The sequence below is a fragment of the Thalia democratica genome, chromosome 8 (assembly GCF_965202585.1).
Source record: "Thalia democratica chromosome 8, ktThaDemo2.hap1.1, whole genome shotgun sequence".
Classification (NCBI taxonomy): domain Eukaryota; kingdom Metazoa; phylum Chordata; class Thaliacea; order Salpida; family Salpidae; genus Thalia; species Thalia democratica.
Genome location: NC_139172.1, coordinates 21083074 through 21107620, shown reverse-complemented (window position 1 = coordinate 21107620; position 24547 = coordinate 21083074). Strand labels below are relative to the sequence as shown.

The following is a 24547-nucleotide window of genomic DNA, read 5'->3' as shown; positions in this document are numbered from 1 at the left end:
TGCACTGCAAAAATATTTCTATTTGTTATTATGGTTTTAGCATAAACAGGCAAAATAAAAGTATATCAAAAATATTATATTAAGTATACTAATAATTCATATACTTTAACATTCATCAATGTCAAAATGTATAAAAACAAACTTTACATATTTAATTTTTCTATTTTTTTTTGTTCTATATTTACTGTTTTGAAACATTATAAATAACTTTAAAACTATATTCATATATCAAATAAAACTTTAAAGTTTAAAGTTATTTTGAAACTAAATAAATATTTTTTCATATATTTATATGAACATTGTTGTTTTAATTGAAACAAGTTAGTTGCTACTTTAAAATTAAACTAAGTAATTTCAAAACTTTGGAAAGCTAAAACTAAATCAACAAAAACGTATTTACTGATGAAGTAAGTTTTAATTTACAATACTATAAAAAAACCTTAAAATAAAAATTATTAATGATCAAACTAAGTTTATTTCACAAAAAATGTTTCAATGAATATTATTAAATAAAACATCTGTAATTTGAACACACCTCATTGGTTGAAAAGCTAATATGAAATAAACTTAATTTAAGTATTAATATCTAATAATATTAATGTTATCTTATATTTGTTTTCAATATGCTAATTAATCCTTACTGGTTTATTTGTCTACAAGAAAGATACACTAAATGCTAAACTCAAACTAAAATGAAAAAATCATTTTAATGTTAGCATATGTAAACAACAAAAGAAAAAAAAAAGCTTTTCTCGCTCATGATATTTTAAATCTCTCTTATACTGATGCAACATCACGCCACCATAATGTATGTAAAAAAAAAAACAGTCACAAGATCTCAAAAAAGAACTTGAAAGTAATGTGAAATGGAAGTGAGGGAAAATGAGAATGAATAAAAAAAGAGAGGAGAAAATCTTCATTCGAGCTGCTTATTTTAACTGCCACGTTGTTCGAAATGAGAGAATTTTAGCAAGCTTGCAGATATTTTGCTAACTGAATCATACATCGGTTAATAACATCACATGATTTTCAGCAGCTCTTCTGTTAAACTTTTTTTCTCTACTTTCAACTCATTGGCATATTTTGTGTAGTTGTTGAAGGATGTAAATGCCGTGTATGATAAATATTGGCGTCTCTAAATAAACTGTTCAACCAATAGTATTATAAAGCTATTGTAAGTTAAGATATAACACTTCAGTGAAGCATTGAAGAAAACTTAAATCACAAGAAGCTAATAAACTGTAAAATACAAAGCACAACTTAATCTTAACACAGAGATTTATTGTTACTATCATACCACAGCAACTCCGACTATGTATATTTTTATTACAGTGTATAATGTTAATAAAAACTATTTAAATTAAAAACGGGTAGAAACTAAATCTTTATAAATTAAAGAATTTTGAAAGTATTACTTAATAGAATGTAAAAATAATTTCTCATTGTTTTCAAATTTTGTAAAGGCATTGTAAAGTATGTACTAAGTTAGCATTTTAAACTATTCTGTTCTATAGTTTTATTTAAAATTTAACCACACATATTTTACAGTACATAATGTTTATATGTGATTTAAAACAGCTTAGAAGAAAGTTATTTTACTTAAACGTTATTACAAAAAGAACTAAGTTTTTTCTATTGTAAATCATAATTAGAACTACTGATTTTATAGTTTATTCATTTATAAACTTAAAACTGAAAACTCTAACTTACACTTCAACAAATAAAAATTATAAAAATATAACATTGAAAGTTGATAGTAGCGAAGTTTCTGGAAGCATTTTATTTAAAATTTACTTTTGTACTCATGTTGACTGCTAGTGGTAAAAATATTCTTAAAGGTTTTTATTTCAAATGCTATATTTTAAAGCATATTTATAAAAAAAACAACTGAATTTTATATAAAGCAAAACTTAATTGGAATAATAACTTATATAAATATAAATTAGTAGACTTGAATAAACATATTTATGCTGATAAGTCAGCTAATGACTATTAAACATTGATTTACAGCTATGAGTTTTATAAAACTTGTTAGCATGTAATTAATTTATACAGAATATTTATGCACTGTAAGATTACGTACTAAAAATTAACAATATAATTCAATTACAATACTCAACAAAAATTAGACTAAGTTTAAAAACGCTTAATTAATTAACAAATTAAAACTTGACTTTCAGATTAACTCTTGGGTTGGCAGGCATTTGGTGGTCGGGCTAAATTTTATAAATAAAACATTTGGGCTCAGTTTTTACTCTTCATTACAGACCCAAAATATCTAGTGTTCATATCGAATTTCCTGAAAATCGTATATAAAAACTCTGCATTGTTTTCTATTTATTTCAAACCCAAGAACACTTAGTGTAAGTTTGCAGTTGTACATAAATGAGTCACCAACTTTAAATAAAAGTTTGCTTGCAGGCTGCAGTTTACTGACCCCGAAATAACTAAGTGTATTTTTTATCAAACTTTAATCCATCTGCAAAGGTTGTGTTTAATTGTAGATTTATGCCCGGGCAGTCAAAATTATTTAAGAATTATTATAAAGAATTTGCCCAGGCAAGAAATCTATAATTTTACACAACTATTGCAAATCTAATGATTTATATAAAAAATGAAAACTTTGATATTTATACAAAGCACAGAGTTTTTGCAATCTAAACTATTCTAAAAAATTTAATTTAATTAAATACACCATAATAATTAAAAATAATGTTTAAATTTTCATTTGCATTAAGTTTTTACAGTTTTTTAAGATAGTTTGATTGTAAAACATTAAACTTTAAACACACTTAAAACAGCATTTGTTTTTATTTTGAATTTATTTATAGTAGAACAGGGGGTGGTAGCCTTTAAAAATTAACAGCTAACTTTCTCTAAAATAGTTGCTGAAACACATAGTATAGAAAAAAGTCTTCCATGGACTGCAAATATTGAATATGTGCAGCAGACAATAAAAAATACTGTTTAAACCAAGCATGTTATATAACAAACTATTACAAAGTACTATCAATTACTAATTATAACAGCCTATTTATAAATACCAACCCAAAACATTTTATTTTAAGACGTTTAGCTAAATAGTACATTGCAAACCAGCATAACTCCTATAATATAATATACTTGCCTGCCAAGTCTATAGCTTATGATTATGTTGAAACTGATAAATAAATTAAACTAGATAAACAAATTGTAGTCTCTTTTTTCAGTTAATTTTTTTTTTCACATAACAGGGGTAGAGTTGAACCCACAAAAAGATTTTAATATTCAAAAATTTCTCTATACAAATCATTATTTCTATAATTTAATATTTTCTAGTAGTAATATATAAATTAATTGACAGAAAACTTTGGTGCTTATTTCTTGGTTATAACTATATACAGTAACCTGTCAACTACGTACCCACTTTGAACACAGCACAAAAGTGCTACCCAACAGGCAGTGTACCTAGGTAATGTTGGTCTTTAATTAGCTACATTGAGCCTAATACAAACAGCCACTTAAAGTTTACAAATGAAAGCAAAATCCTCAAAACTTTCATCATAAATACAAAACATAGTTATTGAAAAATATTAGAAGTCTTTAGTATTTATTCATTTTATGGATTTATACATAAGTATTCATTCATGTATGTAGTTTATGTTCAACCAACTTTTTTTTTATCTAAGTAGTATTCCCTTGTACCTTTAAAATTTACATAGTACACACAATTTAAAATAACTAATTTCAAATAAATAAATATTTATGAAAATATTGATCATGTTTTTAATTTAATTTTGTTTATGCTAAAATGCTAGTTGAGGGTTCTAATTTTTTTTAGGCAACAAAAAATGTTTGCTTAAACAGACACAATACACTACTAATTAAACTGACAAGCTACACTAACATAAAAAGCTGTTTTCAAAAGCATCTAGTTCTAAACAAATCTTAATTGCAATGTTCTTCATTTTCATTAATATTGCTTTTTTTATAAAATTATTACATTTATGTTTCAACCATTGGGTATGTTAGTGACAATTGCAATGTTCTTTAGTTTCGATAATATTTCTTTTCACATATATAATACAACTTTTGGGTATGTAAACATTAATTTCATTGTTTATTATTTTTGTTTATCTAAATTTGTATAAACTTATAAGTCCTTTTATTCATATGTTTTAGTTATGGGGTATGCAAATTTAAATTGCACTGTTCGTTATTTTCTTTAAATCGAAAAACTGAAACATGTTTGTTTTAAATATTGAATTTGATATACAGTTATGCAAAACACTACAACAATTTAATATTGAGCTATTGGACTCTAAGAATAATAGAACCTGTAATTGTACATTTATAATTAAAAATTACGAACTAAAGATCATAACTTATTTTCAGGTTCCTATTGCTTAGAATTACTTTAATTTAATACAGTGCAACTTATTTTAAAATATAATGCTTCTGAATATAAAGTTCAAGATTTTACATTTTAAATCGAATAAAAATTCTATTTTGAACGCAGCCTTTTTTATTTAAAAAGTTTACCATACCAAGCAGTTTGAATCCTAGCAAGTGAAGTGCTTACCTAGTTGGCAAGTTACTGTAATTTAGTGCAAAAATATTAAAAGCTCTTTTTTTATTGTAGTTTTGTAAAAGTAAAGTTTTTTTCAAATAAATCCACCCTATTATGAACAATAGACTACCACAATTAAGTCAAAAATTAAAAAAGTTTATTAACTCTTTTATAAAATGTTTAAAAATATACAAAATTCATCTAAAAACAAAAAAATATTCACTTGGTTTTAGACAGAACAAGAAAAAGAAATGAAAACAAAATATTGCTGTGTCATGGAAACATAGTTGCAAAATTACTATAAAACAATAAACATACTAATATTAATAAAACTATGTAAAAATTCTACTAACAGATAGCAAATTGATCTTTTGGTTTTGGACTTGTAATTAAACATTTTTTTAATTTCCATAGCAACGAAAAAATATTTATATATATTTGTTTACCTACAATCAACATCAATTACATTTAGTAAAACTACCTAAAACTAAGTATTTGTTTATGATTTATGGTTTACTTGTGTCTTTTCAAGGAAGTTTTTTGTACTAATTGAGTGTTTTTTTTTTTTTAATTGTATACATTAAAAAGAAATAGATTACTGCTGATTAAGTCATTGAATTCAGCTGAAACAGGATTCACACCTATATTCAAAATAAAGATTCCAATCCTTTTTTGAAATTGCAATTGGTTGTATCCAGATCTTTGCAAAAAAGGTTGTATCTTGCCAGATCTTAATTACAAATCCAGTAGATCATTGATTTTGTATTTAATAACCTATTTTTTAAGGTGCAAACAAAAAAGAAACAAAATAAAATTCTATTTTTTGTTAATTTTAGTTATTTTTCCAAACTTTTATCTACTTTTTATAAATCAACAAATAAAATATTGTATGTAGGCTTAACATTTTTAATTAAGTTTTGCACAAGAGACTCTTTATTTGTAATTATTACTGCTACAAAAACTTTCTACTCTTTTCATGAATCATTTGAAACCATGAAAAGAATATTTTATGAAAATTTGAGATTCTTTGCTTAGAATGTTAGATAACATAGATTTTTAAAACTTTCTTAAAATATTGACAGGGTTGCCACTCTTTGAGTCAAAAAAAAAGTTCTGATTCATCTTGAGTTATTTCAAATCTTAATTTATTTTTATTCAAAGTTATATAGTTATTTGCCTTAACTAAAAAAGAATGCTCAATTTACTAGTTTTTGTTATACAAAAACAATTTAAGTATTTGTTTATATTCTCACGCATGAATAAGTTTTTAAATAACAGGATAGATGACTTATATTGTTATGTGCAGTTCAATATTTTATTTTTGCTTGAAAAGGTCGCAATTTCTTGCCACCGGAAACACAAACCGGTCTTGAATAAAATATATAATTTGCATAAATCTATTTATTCAAAGTTAAAATCAAATTCTTCAACAAAATTACTTATGAAATAACAAAATATTGAAACAAAATTAATTAAATCTCATTCAAATCCTAGAAAAAAGACTGTCCTGAGATCTAAAAAAAACTAAAACTATTATGAGACTTTAATAATAAATAAAACTCTCAGCTGGAGTTTCAAAATAAATCTCAAAATATACTGAGCTATTCTAAATCATCCTGATATTTTCAAAATATCTTGAGTTACTCTGAGTGTGTGGCAAAACTGTATTGATAAATAATTAACTGCACCACACGACCAACAACAACAGCATCTTAGACAACCTACGACCAGTTTTGTCTTTATTAAGACTAATCAGGCAGGCATAGTTGCAAGAAATCATTGTTAAGATCAAACCAAGCTTATAAGGAACCTATTGTTGCCTCCGACTTTGACCTGATATATCTCAAAAATTATTTTGAACTTTTTAAATCTGTAAAAAGCATCTTGTAGCTTAGTTAAAACTCAACACTAAATTGTGAAAAAAGAGCAGTAGTTAAAAAAAGCTTTTATTTATAGGAAATCTACTACAATCAGAAGAACATAAAATTACTTATTAAATTGTATTGAACCAAATATTAAATCCTGTAAATCACTATAAAGCAATAACTTTTAAGCTTAAGCTACACTTTCAATGAGGAAACTCACATTGGACTTAAATTAACTGAAATGAATTTTGAAATCTACATTTTTTAAATTAAGTAATTAGAAAAAAGTAATTAGGATGTGACAACATATATCTAAATAATTAGTCAGGTTAAATATAAATCATTAGTTATCCTGAACAAGACGTTAAAAGGTATCTGGGGTGTGCAACTTGACAACCAAAAGGTTTTTACGTGCATTAGGTCCTAGGACCAAATATTTTGAGGCTTTTTTTGTCTTTTAAAGATAGAGTTTTAAACTATTTTTGTTTATGCTTTTATCTATTGAAAAACAGCTATTTTTCCAAAAAAGAGGTAGCAATAACTCAATTTCAAGTTTATTTTAGTGTAAAACATCAGTACTTACTGACTCCTCTTCAAAGATTAAAAATATGCACAAAAGTCAAGCAAGCAAGTTATCTTGTGTAGTGATCTACAGGATCTTGCCAGATCTTAATTTTTAAAATGGATCGAATTTTCAAAACAGACCTGGTTCCAGCCATATCCTAAAACTGTGGATCTAGTAGATCATTAATTATGGTATATGTTATCCAAAAATAGATCTGGTTTGAAATATTCAGAACAAGGAACATCAGTAGTTTTAACAAAACTTATTTTGGGTGTACAATAAGTTTAGGATATATGAAACTCAGGTAAGGGTCCACAAAACCTATTATGTTACTCATACTAGATAATCCAGGGTTAGTTGTGTAAAACATAAAAAAGGTCTTAGGTACATCACAAGGGAAACATGAAACTTGCACTACATTGAGTCTGAAATAAAGAGCAAAAAGGAATATTTACATGACCATATAATAAAAAAAACAAAAAATAATTTACAAGTGTAGTTTAGCACATCAAAAGTTTTGAATATTTTCAAATTACTGGATCTTAATTCTGCCAGTTTTTGATTTGAAAAAATTAACTTTTAGGTCCATTATATCACTAGTTTTGTATTCTAAAAACTTAATCGTTTAAAATTTTACTTTTACACCAATAACATATTTATTGAAGTATATATTTTGCTCATCTACATAATATATCTATTTTTAGAATTTTTTGTCATATTAACGTTTTGTTTTATTATACAGTATACACAAGTTAGTTTTATGGAGTAGAAAACTAAAAAAATTATATTTCAAATTGTTATGTTTAACAATCTTTAAAAACTATTACTTGTTAGTACATAAAGACACTTCAAAACAGTGTGCTTTTACAAACACATCAGGAATAAATTGTCTTGTTGTTATTGTTTTCTTTTTATGTTTATCTTCAACAAATAGTACTATGCTACTATTCTAATGATGCAATAATTTGTCAATATATATAGTGCAAATTCGCCCTTTGTTATAAAACTTTGCGGTAGTTTAGTTTGTATATGTATTAAACTTAAACTAATGAATGATTTATTGTTTTGTGAACAATAAAAGAAAAACGCTCAAAAAGTTCAGTCTAAGGACTTAATGTAGGAAAGATACACAAAGTTTTTAATAAATGATTGTTTAAGATCTAAAATTTAAACTTGAAAGTAGTAGAAGCTCATTTTCAAATCTATTAAACTATAAATCAGAAAATGCCATCATATCAGAGCTAAAGCTTGGACTTTAATATGTCATGAAAGGAACTTTAAAATTGCTAATAAAAAGTTTTGATCATGACATTTTGGTCTTGGCTTGGGTCATCACACCAATTAATATTTCTATCAGTCTTAGAACAAGTTAGCATGAATTACTAATAAGTTTTTAAATATATGTTAAGTTTAAAGTTGAAAATACTAACCAGTATAAAAGTAAATAACCATAGTTTACGTGAAATAATCTACAAAACTAGACATTAAAAAAAATTGTTTAATTGATTTATTTAACTTTAAGTTTTTTTTAATCTCCCATGAAATATGATTTTATTGTAATAAGTTTGTTTCTTATGATATTGTCTTAGTTTCAAATAAATTTAAGTAATAAACTTTTAGCTGGCAAAAAAATAATATTTCTCCCTTATAAGTATGTGCGAATTTTACTAAAATTAGAGGAATCCCAATAACAAGTTCAAGTTTTTTTAGCTACCTCACGCGTTTGCTAAAAATTGCAAACTTTTATAAAATTTTATCATGACAACTTTTTTTGAATATACCATATCAAAGTCTATTTTTTATAACAATTTTTTTTTAAGCAAAACAATTTGGATAAAAAAATAAATTAAAAACTAATAAAATATAAAACTAGCAGTTTAATTAAAATCAAAAAGGTATAAATATATACAAAACAATTATTATAAATACAGTTTTTAAGAGTAAATAAAAAACTTGTTTAATAATGTTTTAATTGGTATTTCCTTATTACTCTTATCTTTGGTCAACATCGATGCTTTTATTTTACTTTTCTAATTAGTGCTTAAAAATAAATGAAAAGCTTTTTTTTAATCAACTACCAAAAAACAGTTTTATTTTTTGAAAAAAAAGTACTTTTTTATTGTAGAAAAAAGGTTAATCAAAGTTTGAAACTGATCTGTGCAAACAAAATAAAAAAAGTTATAACAGTTCTAAAACATAACACTTTATTGTTTGAAAAAAAGGTTGTGAAAATCTAGTATACTACAGTTTGTTTATTAAATAAATAAATTAATTTGCAATTTGATTACACGTTTTTTAAATAAATTTTGAGTCTAAACAGCATTAGTCATTTTTTTGTTATAATTTTTTAGTTTTACCTGTAGAATTTATTCTTAAACTAAAGTTTCTAATTTTTAACGTTAATAAATGCCAATTAAAGGCTGTATTTAAAAGTATTAATGAACAAATAGTATGTTCATAAAATATTTATATAAACTAAGATGAATACAAACTTACAGCTACATACTTTAATACTAAAACGGAAATATAAAAAAAGCATATTAAGTTTTAGTTAAACGAAAGTATAGAAAAGTGTAAGTGAATTTAAATTAGAACTAGAAACTTTTGAAACCATGTTTAGTCTAAAAGTAGCATGTCGTTCAAGTCTTGCAAACACATTTGTTGTTCGTGGTAGGTTTTTTCAGCTATTCAAAGCGGATTGCAGATTTACGTAGATGTTGCTAACAATAGTTTTGATGAAATTGTCTTTTTAAGAATGAAACATGTTACGAAACATTTATCAATAATATTGTTATCGTGTAACATTTGACTATTATTTTGAACACCCGTTCCCTTAAAATAAATTGGTATCTCACCTCCAATTACAGATTCCTGCTCTGCATAATATGGATTGCTTATATAAAATTTCATATCTTTACATGAATACTTTTATCGTTAATAGCTAAAAGCTCATTAATATCTTCCTATGTAGGAGTAATACTGATTTTTTGAAATCTTCGAAAATACTTTTTTCTGAAGTCACTGTTTCAGCACTGTTTTAAGTGAATCTAAAGTCTGTCTTTATTGGAGAATTTTTGATATTTTCTCCGATAATTTTGTGCTAAGCTTTTTTTACATAGTTAGGGCTTAATAAGTGTTAAGTAACATATTCTTACTACTACTAATTATACACTACTAATCAATCTTTTACTTTTTTACAAGTACACATAAATAGGACGCTCATTGTATGATGAACTTATTACACGTTGATCTTATCTAAAATACACTAATTAAGTCTTACAATATTTTATTTTTAATAACAAATTTTTTTTTATGGAAAAACTAATTCAAAAAAAATCATTTTTCTAGAAGTAGGGAAATATGTGTTATATATTTTTTAATAACGAAGCTGAAAACTTTGAAATTTTTAACTTTTTGAATTAAAACTTTTATTTCTATAATTTTATACATAAGGTTATATTTCATCATCATTTTTGAAAAGATTTAAACTAATTTTTATTTTTTTTATTTTTAATAAAACTTATTTTCAAACTCTATAAACACGCTTAGAATGACAATTTTACCACTTAAGTTTTATTCTTTGCAAGTTGAAATTTCAAAACTAATATGATATGTTATTGTATATATTATTTAAATAAACTACATATAAATACTATGAGTAGCTGTCAAATTTGCACGAAGAAACAAAATTGCACGAGGACATTTTTGTGTGAAAAGATAAATTTGCACGAAGATAAAATTGCACAAAGAGTCACTTTTGCACGAGCAGACTATTTTGCACGGAGAAATTTTTGCACGGGTTGAATTTTTTTTTTCAACTTTTTTTAATTACTTTAATGTTTTTTACTTACTATCACTGTTACCCCTAACCCTTACCCTCGGTCTGTAATTTTTTTTTTTGCTTATTAATTTCTTTTTTTTTTTTATAAATTTTCTTAATTATTCTTATTTTTTACCACCACTGTTATCCCTAGGCCCTAACAGTTACCCTCGGTCAGATTTTTTTTTCTCTTTGTTATTTTACTAATTTATCTTTTAGTGTTTTTTAATATTATTTTTACTATAATGCAAAATTGACCATTGGTGCAAAATTGTCTTTGTGCAATTTAGTATACTCGTGAAAATTCATCTTCGTGCAATTTAGATCCTTTCGTGGAATTTTGTAACCTCGTGCAATTTTGTCTTCGTGCGATTTTGACCCTTTCCAATATAGTATTAGGGTAAACCTTAGTGTTTAAAATTTTTTTATAACTGCTAAGTGTGTAGCAGTTATAGAAAAATTTCAAACACTAAGGTTTACACTAACTTTTATTAGATTATAGTATTTAACTTCTAACAGTTTTAACCCAAGCAATAAAATAGTAAAGCGATCCTATATACCTCAGAGCTTTTTTGAAATTTGAATACTTCTTTTACGTACTTTAAGAAAAGAACAGCAATGTTAAAGTACGATGAATACTGTTTTTTATTTTTTGCAATTACCGAAAAGTCTAAAAAATGTTTTTTTAAGTTTTTGCCATAGCTTATAAAATGATATTATTTTTGCAGTAATTAATGTGAAATTAATTTAACAATTGTGAAGCAAGTGTAAAGCTATATTGTTATAATAAACAAAGTTAATCACTATGAGTATGCTTTGTAGATATTGTTAGTCATTTAAAAAGATTAAAAATGACTAACTTTTACTAATATCAAAACAATAAACTAATCTATAGTTTATTCGTTTAAAAGTAGACAGTTTCTTTGTTTTTAATCAAAATTGTCAAGCTAAGAAGGTATAAACAAGTTAAAACATCTTAATCCAGTAGAAAAAAAACTTTAAGGAATAAATACTTTTTTTGTATGCTATGCAATATATGTCCTTAGTTTTACTGAGTGTCTAAAAACTATCTAGTTGAGAAATAAAAAAATAAAAATTCAAATTTTAAAAATACTTATTTTTTTTTAGTTTTTGAGTTACAAGAAGCATAATATAATATTGATTTAGTTTAGTGCGTAAACTTTATTTTAAACTATTTTGGTTTAATTTAAAACTTTAACTGTGAAATTCAAACTATAAAAAATATTTTTTGAGTCAAGCAATAAATCACACTAACTCAATCAAAATAATAAGTACTTCAAAAATTGTATCAAAGAACTGCAGTATATAATTAAGCTAAGAAATAATTGTCATTTCGTTAACGTTACTCATTTTAAGTATGTTGAATTATTTTATTGCAATAAAGTCGTTTTCTAATAAAACTATTAGTTTAATCTATGTGGTTATTTGAAAAAAAATAAATATATATAATATTGTTTTTGCGTAATTCTCATGTTATGTACTACGCAAATAAATTATAAAACTATATATATTTTTTTAAATTTAAAACATTTTTTGTCTGTTTACAGAGTAAAACAATAGTTTACATAATAAAATAAACTTTTCAAAAACGGAAAAAAAGTTTAATACATAAAAAAAAGGTATAGCTTGTTTAAAAAACAGTAGATGTTTTACAGTAAAATCCGCTTAGGTACAACCTTAAACTCGTACACAAGAAGTGTAGGTGTAAAGTTTTATAAACTAAAGCTACAACTATAAAACGTTACAATCCATTTTTAATAACTTTTATAGTGTTGAAATAAAACTGGTTAAAATTAAAAAGTGTCTGCTAAGACTAAACAATTGAAGTATTTTAGCAGAGTTTCTAGTTCTAAGAAGTATTCGTTATTTTTATTAAACTAAAATATAGCATGAACTTTTTATATTGTGTTCTAATCATCAAAATTGTTAATGTCAATTGCACTCTTAGTTATTTTCATTAGGTATTTGAAGAAAATACTGTGTGTACGTTAGTACTTTAGTATGTACATACTTTGTTTTAATTTTGCTTATTTCGTTAAACATGATAGAAATAGATCTTTGTTAAATTATTACTTACAAGCGGAGGTTGGTAAATAATATAAATTAAAAAAAGTACCTATTGAACAAAAACGATTTTTAGCCAAAAAGTGCAAAAGGTCAAGTGGGAGATTAGCTTAGCTTTAAACTTAATAAATTAGTTTGTAATTTCAAATTAGCTTCTGATATACAACTTCGTGTTCTTAGAGCAACATACTAAAATAAATTGACAACATTTGCTGAGCTTGCTATTTTTATCTGTGAATTATATCGATTTTGCTTCGATAAAATTATATGTCGAGTCATATCGATGTTGTCTTCCTCAGGCAAACAAAATCTACTGACAAAGTACGAAGTAGAAGACCCAGACTATTAAAATAAAGTATCAAATAATTCACAAAAAAAATACTGGCATACTAGGAAAATTTAAAGAACTAACATACTGTTTTTATTACTGCACAAATGAAGTAATATAAACTTACTTTGCAGACTTTAAACAACAAACAATGAAAGTTACTTTGGCGCTACTCCTCATCGTGGCGGTCATCAGCGGATCAAGCTCGCTGAAGTGCAACGTGTTCGGCGATTGGCATCTTTGGGTAAATACTAGTAATACAATTGTGGAGGACGAAAATATCGTAAAGGATATGGAGACGTGCGGTGCCGATATGTCCTGCATGAATATGCAAGGAACGGGGAAAAACCAAATCCTTGAATGTAAGTTTTAGCTTCTCAATTACCATTGTTTTGAAATGTGTTGAGTTGTAGAGTAGATAGCATTTTGTTGACCCAAGTTTCCGATGCAATCGCGTTAAGTATTAGATTTGTTTTTACAGATCGAGTCAAAGACGTTGGATCGTGCATTCCAAAAAGTAACTGTACCGATTTTAGTAGTGAAACCCCAGAAAATAAAGCGACTCTTATGATTAAACATTTGGGCCCGATTGGAAATTTTAGACCATTCACACTAACCGAGAAGTAAGCTAAATATTGTTTGTAAGTAGTCTTTTAATTCAAAGCTTTTTTTTTTCAAAAGACTTCTGTTATAGTTAGTCATAAATAATACTTGACAACAAGCAAAGCTAAAACTTTAAACAAGCAATAAAATGGTCGATGTATATTCAAAAAGCTTTTTATATACTAAATTCTTAAAAAAATTTAGACCTGAAGACCCGATTTCGATTAGGTGTTGTGAATCAGATGGTTGCAATAAAATGAAAAGTTCTCTAGAAAACTCGTCCGGAAGAAACAATGCTGGCTTCCTCGCGCTTCTTTGTGTTCTTACGGCGATTTTCATTTTTTAAAGTCAACTGAAGCTAAACTACGTAAGGAATAAAAATATAACACAATATCATCTGCTTAGTTCTAAAAAAAATCAAGTCAAAAAAATGTGTTTTATCACTAAAAAAAAAATTTTAATATTTTAGTTTTATCGGTCTAACAGTTTGTATAAACTTTACAACTACTTAAAATTCAACTTATTTCCTTTTATTTTTTACGACTTTATAAACTAAAATTTAAGTTTTAAAATTTATAGTAGGTTTACTATTTACAAAATTAATTTGTTTTTTCAACTAAATATAGAATGTTTAAAAGTAATATTGCATTAAAACTAAAAAAAAAAAAAATTTTTTTATAAATTCTTATAATAAATATTACGCCTTGATTCAATGTTTGATCGTCTTATAACAATAAATTTTATGCTATATTTTGTGATTTATATTATAAGTACTTGTAGATAACAACTATCTAAGAACTTTTAATATTTAAAAAAAAAAACTTTGTGTTTAGTTTTTTTTTGCAAAACTTTATCAATTATTAAAAAACATTTGTCATAGAATAGTACTTGTAAAACTATTTTTGCTTATTACCTAGTTTTAAATGTAATATGATTTTTCAACATGTATATTTTTTTATTTATATAAAAAACAAATTTAAATTATACTTTTTTGTTTTTTATTTAAAACAATGCAGACTTAGCTTTTAACTTCAAATACGAAACATTTATACTTATAAAAGTTAAAAAGTAGAAACTTATGTATTAAAAGTTGAACCTTAATGTTTTTATCGCACAGTTCTTAAATAATAGTTTAAATTTCAAAAACAGCTTTAAGTAAAAACATGTAGATACTTGTATCACATGGTACCTTAAACTGTTATTACTAGTTCGTGAAATAACTATGTTCTGTACTTATAAAATAAAATATATTTGATAGTTGACTTTTTAAATTAACATTTTAATTGTAGTGACAAACAAAGTAACAAAAAAAAACATTTGAAAAATTCTCGGCATTTTTAAAGTTTGTAACAGAAAACTAGTGATTAAGAAATTTTGATAACGATTGCTTAATTGTTATTAATTTTTGGTCAAACAATTAAAAGTCATTACAGTACAGACTATAAATCTACAGCAAAGTATACAAATATTAAAAATAATTTAATCAAATAATTATATATTGAAAATAAGTTCCAAAGATTTTACATAGTGAAAAATTAATATTTCAAAAGTTTTTTACACAGAAACCATTGAATGAAAACAACGCTTAAGATTTACTTTGAAATTTATTTTTGCTGTTTTAAATTTATAAGTACGTAAATTAGACAAATTGTAACAAATATATATAATATAAAACAGCATTACAATAAAAAGGCTTCAAGTCCAATTATTAAACAACATTACAATTAAAAAGGCTTATATTTACTTCCATCGAATATCATTTTATTATTCTTGATATACAACAGTGTTCTTGGTAGTTTGCTTTAGAAGTGACAAAAAAAAGTTAAAGTTCTAACTAAAAACATAAAGTTAAAACTATATTAAGCAGAAAACAGACTTTTAATTGTTCAAATAAATTTCCAAGTGTTTTATTAAGTTTACATTTATAACTCATAACTTCCAATTACACCTTTTTTGCTAGCTGTTTGTCTTCAAGTCTTTAAAAGTTATTTGCTGTAAAAAACAGTAGTATAATAGTATGTTATAGTAATATGTTAGACCTAACGGTCTTTTTTATATTAAGTCCTACAAATATTTTTTATGTCGTTTTCTTTATCATGTTCAATATTTAATACACTGTATCCTAAGAAAACTACTTCGTTTAGTATGTATATATATTAAAACAGTGATCATTGGTTTGTAAAATAATAATTTTAAAAATCTAAACTTCTGTTTATTTACTTTTCAAGTTACCTTTATTCTTTTTTTTTTTTGATAATCTGCAAATTAACAAAAATAGTTCTGATATGTCAACCAACACACAAATGCTTGAAACTGCGTACATAAGCATAAGAAAAACTGTTTTTTCCTGTTACATATAGAAAAGTTGCATCAGCAGCTATTTTAATTTAAAAATTGTATATATAAATAAAAGACATATGTAGTCTTTAAAAAATAAATTAAGAAAATTAAAATAGATGGAATTGTTTGTTATGTATCGTCGTTAAAATTCAATTAAAACCTTCGGTCTTGAAACAAAGCATTCAACTCTTTTCGGGCAAGGATGGGTCGTACACAAGTACATTTCAGGAACTTTGAACTCAAACAGTTTGTATTGAACGTACAGGAACCCTCCTTCTATTAAAGTTCTGAACAGCAGTTGTACTGAGTACCTAAAAGTTTAAAGCGTAAACGTTTATTGGAAAGTTTAAAGTTAAGTTTATTTATCAATTTGGTTTTAAATATAGTGCATTTATAAAAACACTTTGATATTGGAAGGTGAAAATAAAACATACCCAATTAGTATTAGTTTAGTCATTGACCTTTTTAACGATTTTATATAAACACAATCTTTTTGATCAATTTTATTTATTTCCACTGTTTTGAAAAAGTTTTTTTCTGAAGATTTTTTTTCTTCCGTCCTCTTTTTTCTCTTTTTTGTAAACTAAAATAAATAAAAAAGAAAATTTTTAGATAGCTTAAATTAATTTAAGTGATAAAATATAAACAAAGAGCAATTGTTAGAAGTTTCAATATAAATTAATTTTATTTATTTAATAAACTATTAAACAACTAAGCACATATGTAACATTTTACATGAGCTACAAAATATTTTTTTTGCAAATTCATTAGCGTTTAAAATAACTATTTTTAATGTTAAAACCCCAATAAAACTTTCGTTCAATTTGTTTTGTTTACAAAAAAAAGCAATAGTTAATTATCTAAAACTAAAATTTTACTTTAATAAAAAATACAGTAGATATATTTTTAAACAAAACTTAAAAGACTAAAATATGGTTAATATTTAAAAAAAAATATTTTGCCTAAATTTTTATTAAGCTCACCTTAAGACGTTCAACAAAAAAGTAAATGTTTGAGACAACTAATCACTTTTATATTTTTTTACGCTAGAAATATAGTTTGAGATAACGTCTAAATACAGCATGGTATTTGTTTTAAAATACATCGCTTTAAAACTTCGTGAAGGACGAAGAAGTTAATATATCTACTTTTAGATTATATATTTTGTATGTGCAATATGGTTTTATAACTTAATACTAATAATATTTTCAAAAATTGTATAGTAACATCTTCAAAAATTTATTATTTTTTAAACTTATCTTACATCCCTTAGACCCTTACTGTTATATGAAGGTTTATAAAAAGTAATTTTTGACCTGATATATGTTATTTGTTCTTTTTTCACTGTTTTTTATTTTATGCATTGCCCAAATAACAAAAACTACTGATGGTGTTGATACTAAAAGAATCTGTTGAAAATATTTTATTAATAATAAAATATTTGTTTTTGTTTTGTAAGTTTCTGTTACAAAAACATCTCTTAAATAAATAAAACAACAAGATAATAACAAAATAACTATCAGTACAAAATTAGTTATGATTACAAATACTTACGAGTTTTTGTCGTTCTTCTAGCATAATCTTTTACTAAAAGTTTTTTAAATCTTTCAAACTATTTTTAAAAGTTTAGCTATCTAAACAACAAATACTTAGTACATTTATGTTTACTTGGAAAGCCCAAAACCTAATGTGAGAGATGGGACTGAACTTGTTGTAGCAAATGTTGTTGCATCCTGGCTGCAGAGTGTTACAAGTAAATGTCGACTGCTCATCACTGTAGACCTTTATAAAATAAATAAACTTATTTAGAAAACTACAGAAGAATCAGTTATTTTAAATAGCCCCTTTTGTTTATTTTGATACGATAATTGATCAGTAAATTATATTTACATTTTTTTAAAAATCATAATAAGTTTAACTTTTAGTAATTAAAGTTTTTAAAGTTCTGTAATCATTAGACTTAATGCAACATTATCTCATGATTTTTTTTCTGATTCAAAGCTTTCTTAAATATTTATATGTGTATATGTTTAAATCTATTTAGTCTTTTTTGACCAAAATTCCAAATTGTAGACACTAAAAAAAACTTTAAACCTGTTCTCCAACGTTTATAACAATGATTACTCTAAAAACAAACAGAAACGAAAACCAGTACTTTCCAAACAAACTTGAATGATTTTCTACTTCTGAAACTAATTTTTCTAACAATGACCAGCTCATAAAACTTATTTATCAATTAAGCTAAGCTATAAAGTATTTTTAAAGGTATGTATGAAATCTGTATTTGTTTGTCTATAAAACTTTTAGTTGCCTTTGGGGACAAGCGTTTAATTATTACGAACAAAGCTTACTTTAGATTAAAAGCACTAGAATGTTTTTCAAGCATACATAAGAATAGTCTTTCTATAAAAACTTTACAGTATAATTCTTTACATTAACTTATAGAATTTCTTTTTAGATTTACTTTGTTCTTTTTTGTAAAACTGTAAAAGAAATAGTTTAAACAATTAAAAAATATATATAAATTTGTTTATAGTTTAATTGTGAGTAAGTAGTGGAGCCGAACTTGTAACTATTTAGTTAAGATTTTCTTTTAAACTCTTTTTTTCATGTTTAAAAGAAATACAAAAAACATTGTAGTTTGAAAAAACACTGTTTATTTAAAATATGCCCTATTGTTTATAAAATATCGAGACCAACATGCTTTAAACATAATAAAGTTTTAGTTTTAACCTGCTAATCTGTTTATTTGACGTTTAAAAACTTGTTGGTATAGATAAGAGTGATTCAGTTTTTTTATACAAAGACTTGAAGAAGTAGTAATCTAAAATTATATATAATTAATGTTAAGATAAAAATTAACCGTACTACGAAAAGAAGTTTTTAAACCAGTTTAAAAATTATCAGTTTTCATTCTAACCCATAATCCAGACCTCAAGACTAAACTTTATTTTCGTACACTAAGTTTTGATATTTGAAAAGTTTGTATGTTAAAAGAAAAATTACTCGGGAAAAAATAGTAGGGAGCTTTTCTAACAGTCGGAACTAACAGACACTTAATATGAAAATAGGTAAAAACCAATTCTTTAAAGGTAATGAAGGTAAAATAATCCCCTTTGACTTCAGTTGAAAAATATATTACTGTAAAATATTGAGAAAGTAAAATAAGGTGCTCGTTTTAGTAAAATTGAATTTAATTGTTTATACGTGTAAGTGTTACTGTATCAATATTTATGATTGAGTTTAAAACATGAGTTTAGTACATGAATATATTTCAATGATTTTTTTTTAATTTCTACAATATATATGGTACTTCTTTTTGACTCGTATTTAAAAAACAAAACTAACTTTTGTGATACTAAACTTGAACGAGTTTGTTTAACATGGCTTCAACTCAAGATAATTTAGCAAACTAACTAACATTAATAAACGACTTCTCCTAATTTTGGTTATACAAAAAACTTCTTTAAAGATATTAAACTTTGTACCATAAGTTAAGATTTCAAGCAATCAAGCTTTTTAAAATACTTTTTTTTACACAATATTAAATTATAGGTTTTAAGTTATCGACTCCCATAAATGTAAAAAGCGCTCAAAAATGTGGTCCACGGACCTGGTGTACGAAAAAACCTTTTGGTTATCGAGTCATACACCAGGATATAGTTTAATGCAATGTCCAGGACTATAACAATAACGAATATAATGTGCTCACATTTTATTACTTTTTCCATGCACGTAACCTAAACTGTTTTTTTAATGTTTTTAAATATAAATTTAAGTAAAACTATTCTATTCAAGTTAGTCAATTAAATATTTTGTTAATATTTTGTAAAACTTATTTTAAGTGCAGTGTTTAACAAACACAAGATGCAGTTTTTTAACTTTTTTCTTATTATTGTTTATTAATTAATAAAAAATTTTAACTGTATAAAAAGACAGCGAGTGTAGCGATAAACTTTGTGCAAAGATAATATCAAACCAAGTACTACTGTCATATGGATTTAATAGATTTAACCTATACAGTAAAGTTTTTCGCTTAACAGTTGAATTTTATACTTTATCAAAGTTTGACCAGATACTAAATTCAGTAGATATTTAATTTAGCAACAAAATATAAGTTTTGAGTTTTTAATAATAAAAAAAAACATAAACAATCTATTTCACGCTAGAAACAATGCATAAAACTCCAAAAAAATTACAACGACTATTTTTTTTTTTTTTTTTTTTATAATTTAAGCTATATTTATTTTTATTTTTTTAAGTAACGTGTTAAGCACTTGAGTAAGAAAAGGCAGCAAACATTAAATTGCGACTAAAACTATTTATGTGAATAGTAATAAATAAAGCAGTATGAATTAAACAAAAATAAAGCAGTATAAATTCAGTTCTTGACATTAAAATACAATATAGCAAAAAAAAAAACAACTAAATTAGATACAAAAAATATTACTTTTGCTAATCATCTGATTATCTTTTTCATAAAATAGTTTCAATTAGTACACTTTTTTTTTCTAATTTAAAGCTTTTTTTAGCATAATTTTTACAATTAACTTTTTTTAGTGTTCATTTATTTTAAAACTACATTTAAAAGTTATTTGTTATTTTAAAATCTCCATCAATACTATATAAAAACACAACTTTTTGTTGCCCTCGTTGGATAAAATATCCAAAAAGTATTGGTTTTTCTCAATTTTTAAATGTTTAGTTAGTAATAGAAGAAGTTCAAAAAATTTAAATATTATACTTTTTGTTTTATTTTAGAAAATACTACAGACTTTATCATTTTTAACAAAAAGAAATAAAACGGATAAGAAAAAAATTCTTCAAGGGTTTTTGTTTTTTTTCATCTCAAGGTTGTTTATACAATTATAAATGGCAACGGGTCAAAATTACACGAAGACAAAATTGCACGAGTGCACTAAATTGCACGAAGATACTTCTGCACGAAGAAATATTTGCACGAGGGCACTAAATTGCACGAAGACAATTATGCACCAACGGTCAGTTTTGCACGAGAGTAAAAAGTACAAAAAAAAACTAAAAGATAAGTTGAAAGAAAAACAAAAAGAAAAAATAAATACTGACCGAGGGTAAGGGTTAGAGCCTTAGGGGTAACAGTGATAGTAAAAAAAAAACAAAAACAACTGAAAAAAAACTAAAAAAATTAAATAAAGTTAATAACTATAAAGAAAAATGAATCTACCGACCGAGGATAAGGGTTAGGGGTAACAGTGATAGTAAAATAAATATAAAACTAACAAAAAAAACTAAAAAAAAAGACATTCAACCTGTGCAAAATTGTCTGCTCGTGCAAAAGTGACCCTTCGTGCAGTTTTATCCACTCTTGCAAAAGTGTTTTGGTGCAATTTTGTGCACTCGTGCAATTTTGTACGCTCGTGCAAGTTTGACAGCTACCCATTTTAAATATGTCTAAATTTGATTTAAGAAAAACTAATACTTTGATTGACTTTTTGCTTACTATTGACTTAACTTAGTTGTAGATGTATTTTTATACCGTTTGGAGCTCTTCGTTCATTAGAATTATAGCTTTCCTGTCAATAACTAAAGTTAAACGAGTTGCGGTCCTACTATGATATATAGTCGCTTCGCTGTTATAACTTATGTTAGAGAAAAAAAGTCACAAACCATTGCTATACTCAAGTAAAATGATTTACGAAATAATTTTTTACGGCAATGATAAGTTTTTTTTTAGTTTGTTATACTTCAATTAGTTAATTAACAAAATATACAACCGTTCTAAAAATAAGAAGACATTTATTTTATTACATTTTGTGTTTACACCGCTATCAATTAAGCATGCATTGTACTATTTTGGTGAAATCTAGATAAGAATATATTAATAAATTGTTTTACATCTTGCAATTTATTTTTTGTTAACTTAAAGTTTTTCGATCTACGCTTTTCAAAAGTTCATGTAGATAACTAAACAGATTTATGTAAAACAGTAAACCTAATAAAATTGTAAGATTTTGCGTCATAACAGGTAAATAAAATTATATGTACAATGCAATGCTATTATAAAGTAATTTTAAAACTAGTAATGAAAAACTTTAAAACTCAAGACTAAACTATCAGATACATACTAAATAAATCATAATGTTAAGACATTATAAAAAAAAACACCTATTATAATTTTACGTTGATGCCAGCTTTAAAAATATTTTATACGGCGTAAAAATACAAAAAAACTTATTTAACAAACATTAAAGTGTAAAGCTAAAGCACAAGAAATTGAAAGCATTAATAGAAATTTTAAACAACAGAAAACAAACTTGTTAAAACTTCCTTTATAATAAAATTAAACAACAAAAACGAAAGTTAGTAATAAAATTACAACAATTTAAACAAATTAGAATTATAACCAAAATTTTTATTTGCATAAACTTGGCTTATTACTTTTTATAAACAAAGATTCTAAATCACTTAAATGATACATACTACGTCCTTTACAAACAATGGAAAATATATTATCTTTATAGTTTTTTGAGCATTCTAAATTATTTAACAAATGTTCACCTATTGCCGACAGACTTTTTATTGGCTTGTTTGTCCCATAGGTCATCCAGTTTCTTAAGGCGTTGGTAACATGCTGGTCTCTTCTTATGTGAAATCGTTGCGAAGTTCTACAAATATACACACTATCACAGTGGAATTTGTACTTACAAATTATGTTGCATTTTTCTGGATCAGAAGTGAGATCTTTAACAATTCTGTTAAGGGGTTTTCTGGTGGAATGAGTTATTCTTAAATTTACTGCCCCAAAAGTGTTATTTACGGTTTCTCTAATTTGGTTTTCTTTTCTAAATATGGAAGTCATAAATATAGTAAATATTTATTTGGGCCGTGTTTCGTAGGGCTGAAAAGTTTTGATGTAGTCCTACTAATCGGCAATAGGTGAACATTTGTTAAATGACTTAGAATGCTCAAAAAACTAAAACGATAATATGTTTTCCATTGTTTGTAAAGGACGTAGTATGTATCATTTAAGTGTTTTAAAATCTTTATTTATAAAACCTATATAAGCCAAGTTTATGCAAACAAAAATTTGTTAATGATTCTAATTAATTTATTTTATTGTAATTTTGTTACTACGTTTTGTTTTAGTTGTTTAATTTTATTTTAAAGAAAGTTTTATTAAGTTTGTTTCCTCTTATATAAATTTGCTATTAGTGCTTTAAATTTCTAGTACTTTAGCTTTAATTTTATTAATAACTTTTACTTTAGTTTTTGTTAAATAAGTTTTTTGTATTTTTACGCCATACAAAACCTTTTAAAGCTGGTATCAACGTAAATTTTGATAGATTTATTTTTATAAATTGTCTTAACTTAAGTTTATAATTAGTTTAGTATCTGATAATTTAGTCTTGAGTTTTAAAGTTTTTTATTAATAGTTTTAAAGTTACTTTATTATTTTAAATAGCATTGCATTGTACATATAATTTTATTTACCTGTTATGACGCGTAATCTTACAATTTTATTAGGTTTACTGTTTTACATAAATCTGTTTAGTTATCTACATGAACTTTTGAAAAGCGTAGATCAAAAAACTTTAAGTTAACAAAAAATATATTGCAAAATGAATTTTTGTCTCCTATTTCTATTTAAAGTTAGTACCAAAAAGAAGTTATTTTGCATCTAAAATTTCTAACCTGAAGTAAATGTTATGTGTCTTTTAGTACTTTTTTATTTCTTTTCTAATGTAGCTTAACAACAAAAAATTTCATACGATGACGTTATAAATATTTCTAAGTTCGAAAACAGACATTGAAATAATACTTTTTAAGAATTAGCTAGTTTTAGAATTAAAGCGTAAAAAAATATTCAAGCTATTTTTAAAGCGCATAAAAAAATATAAACATCAAAAAGCAAACAGAATAACAGTTAAGTAAAAGAACCACTTAGATTGGAAATGATTGAAAAAAAAATGCGCTTTAAAAATAAAAAGTTTATAATTTTTGGACCTTTTTTATTTTGACGGTTTTACCAGTCTAACAAGATTAATTTCTTTATTTTTCTCACGAGGCAGGAATAAAAATAGAAGAGAAACAAAACATATAAAATATGAAAAACTTACATAAACATTAGATTAGAGAGTCTTTTCACTATCATTAACTTCGTTAGAGGCTTGTACAAATATAAAGCCAAAAAGAGAACTGTAGTAAAGTTGCTTTACCTCAATTTCTGAATGCAACAGATAGTTTTAGTACATTCCTGTTCTATGCACATTTATTACTAATAATAGAATTTAAAACTACACTAGGTGCTGTTTAAATAATACTAAATTTAAAATCGCATGTTAAGTATCAACTTTCATTGCAATTAAATAATCTAATAACAATGTGATTTAAGTTATGCTAGATACATAAAAAG

General features: G+C 24.8%; 1 protein-coding gene across 1 annotated transcript; it reads right to left on the bottom strand.

Annotated features, from left to right (window-relative positions):
- Window positions 1–16027: 16027 nt before the first annotated feature.
- On the bottom strand, window positions 16028–18375 carry LOC145842996 (gap junction gamma-1 protein-like). The gene is made up of 6 exons (XM_082950466.1): window positions 18250–18375; window positions 17824–17937; window positions 17496–17564; window positions 16891–16895; window positions 16316–16466; window positions 16028–16162 (listed from the first exon to the last, which is right to left on the bottom strand). The coding sequence occupies exons 1-6, from the start codon at window positions 18373–18375 to the stop codon at window positions 16028–16030; spliced, it is 600 nt and encodes a 199-aa protein (XP_082806592.1).
- Between the last annotated feature and the right edge of the window lie 6172 nt (window positions 18376–24547).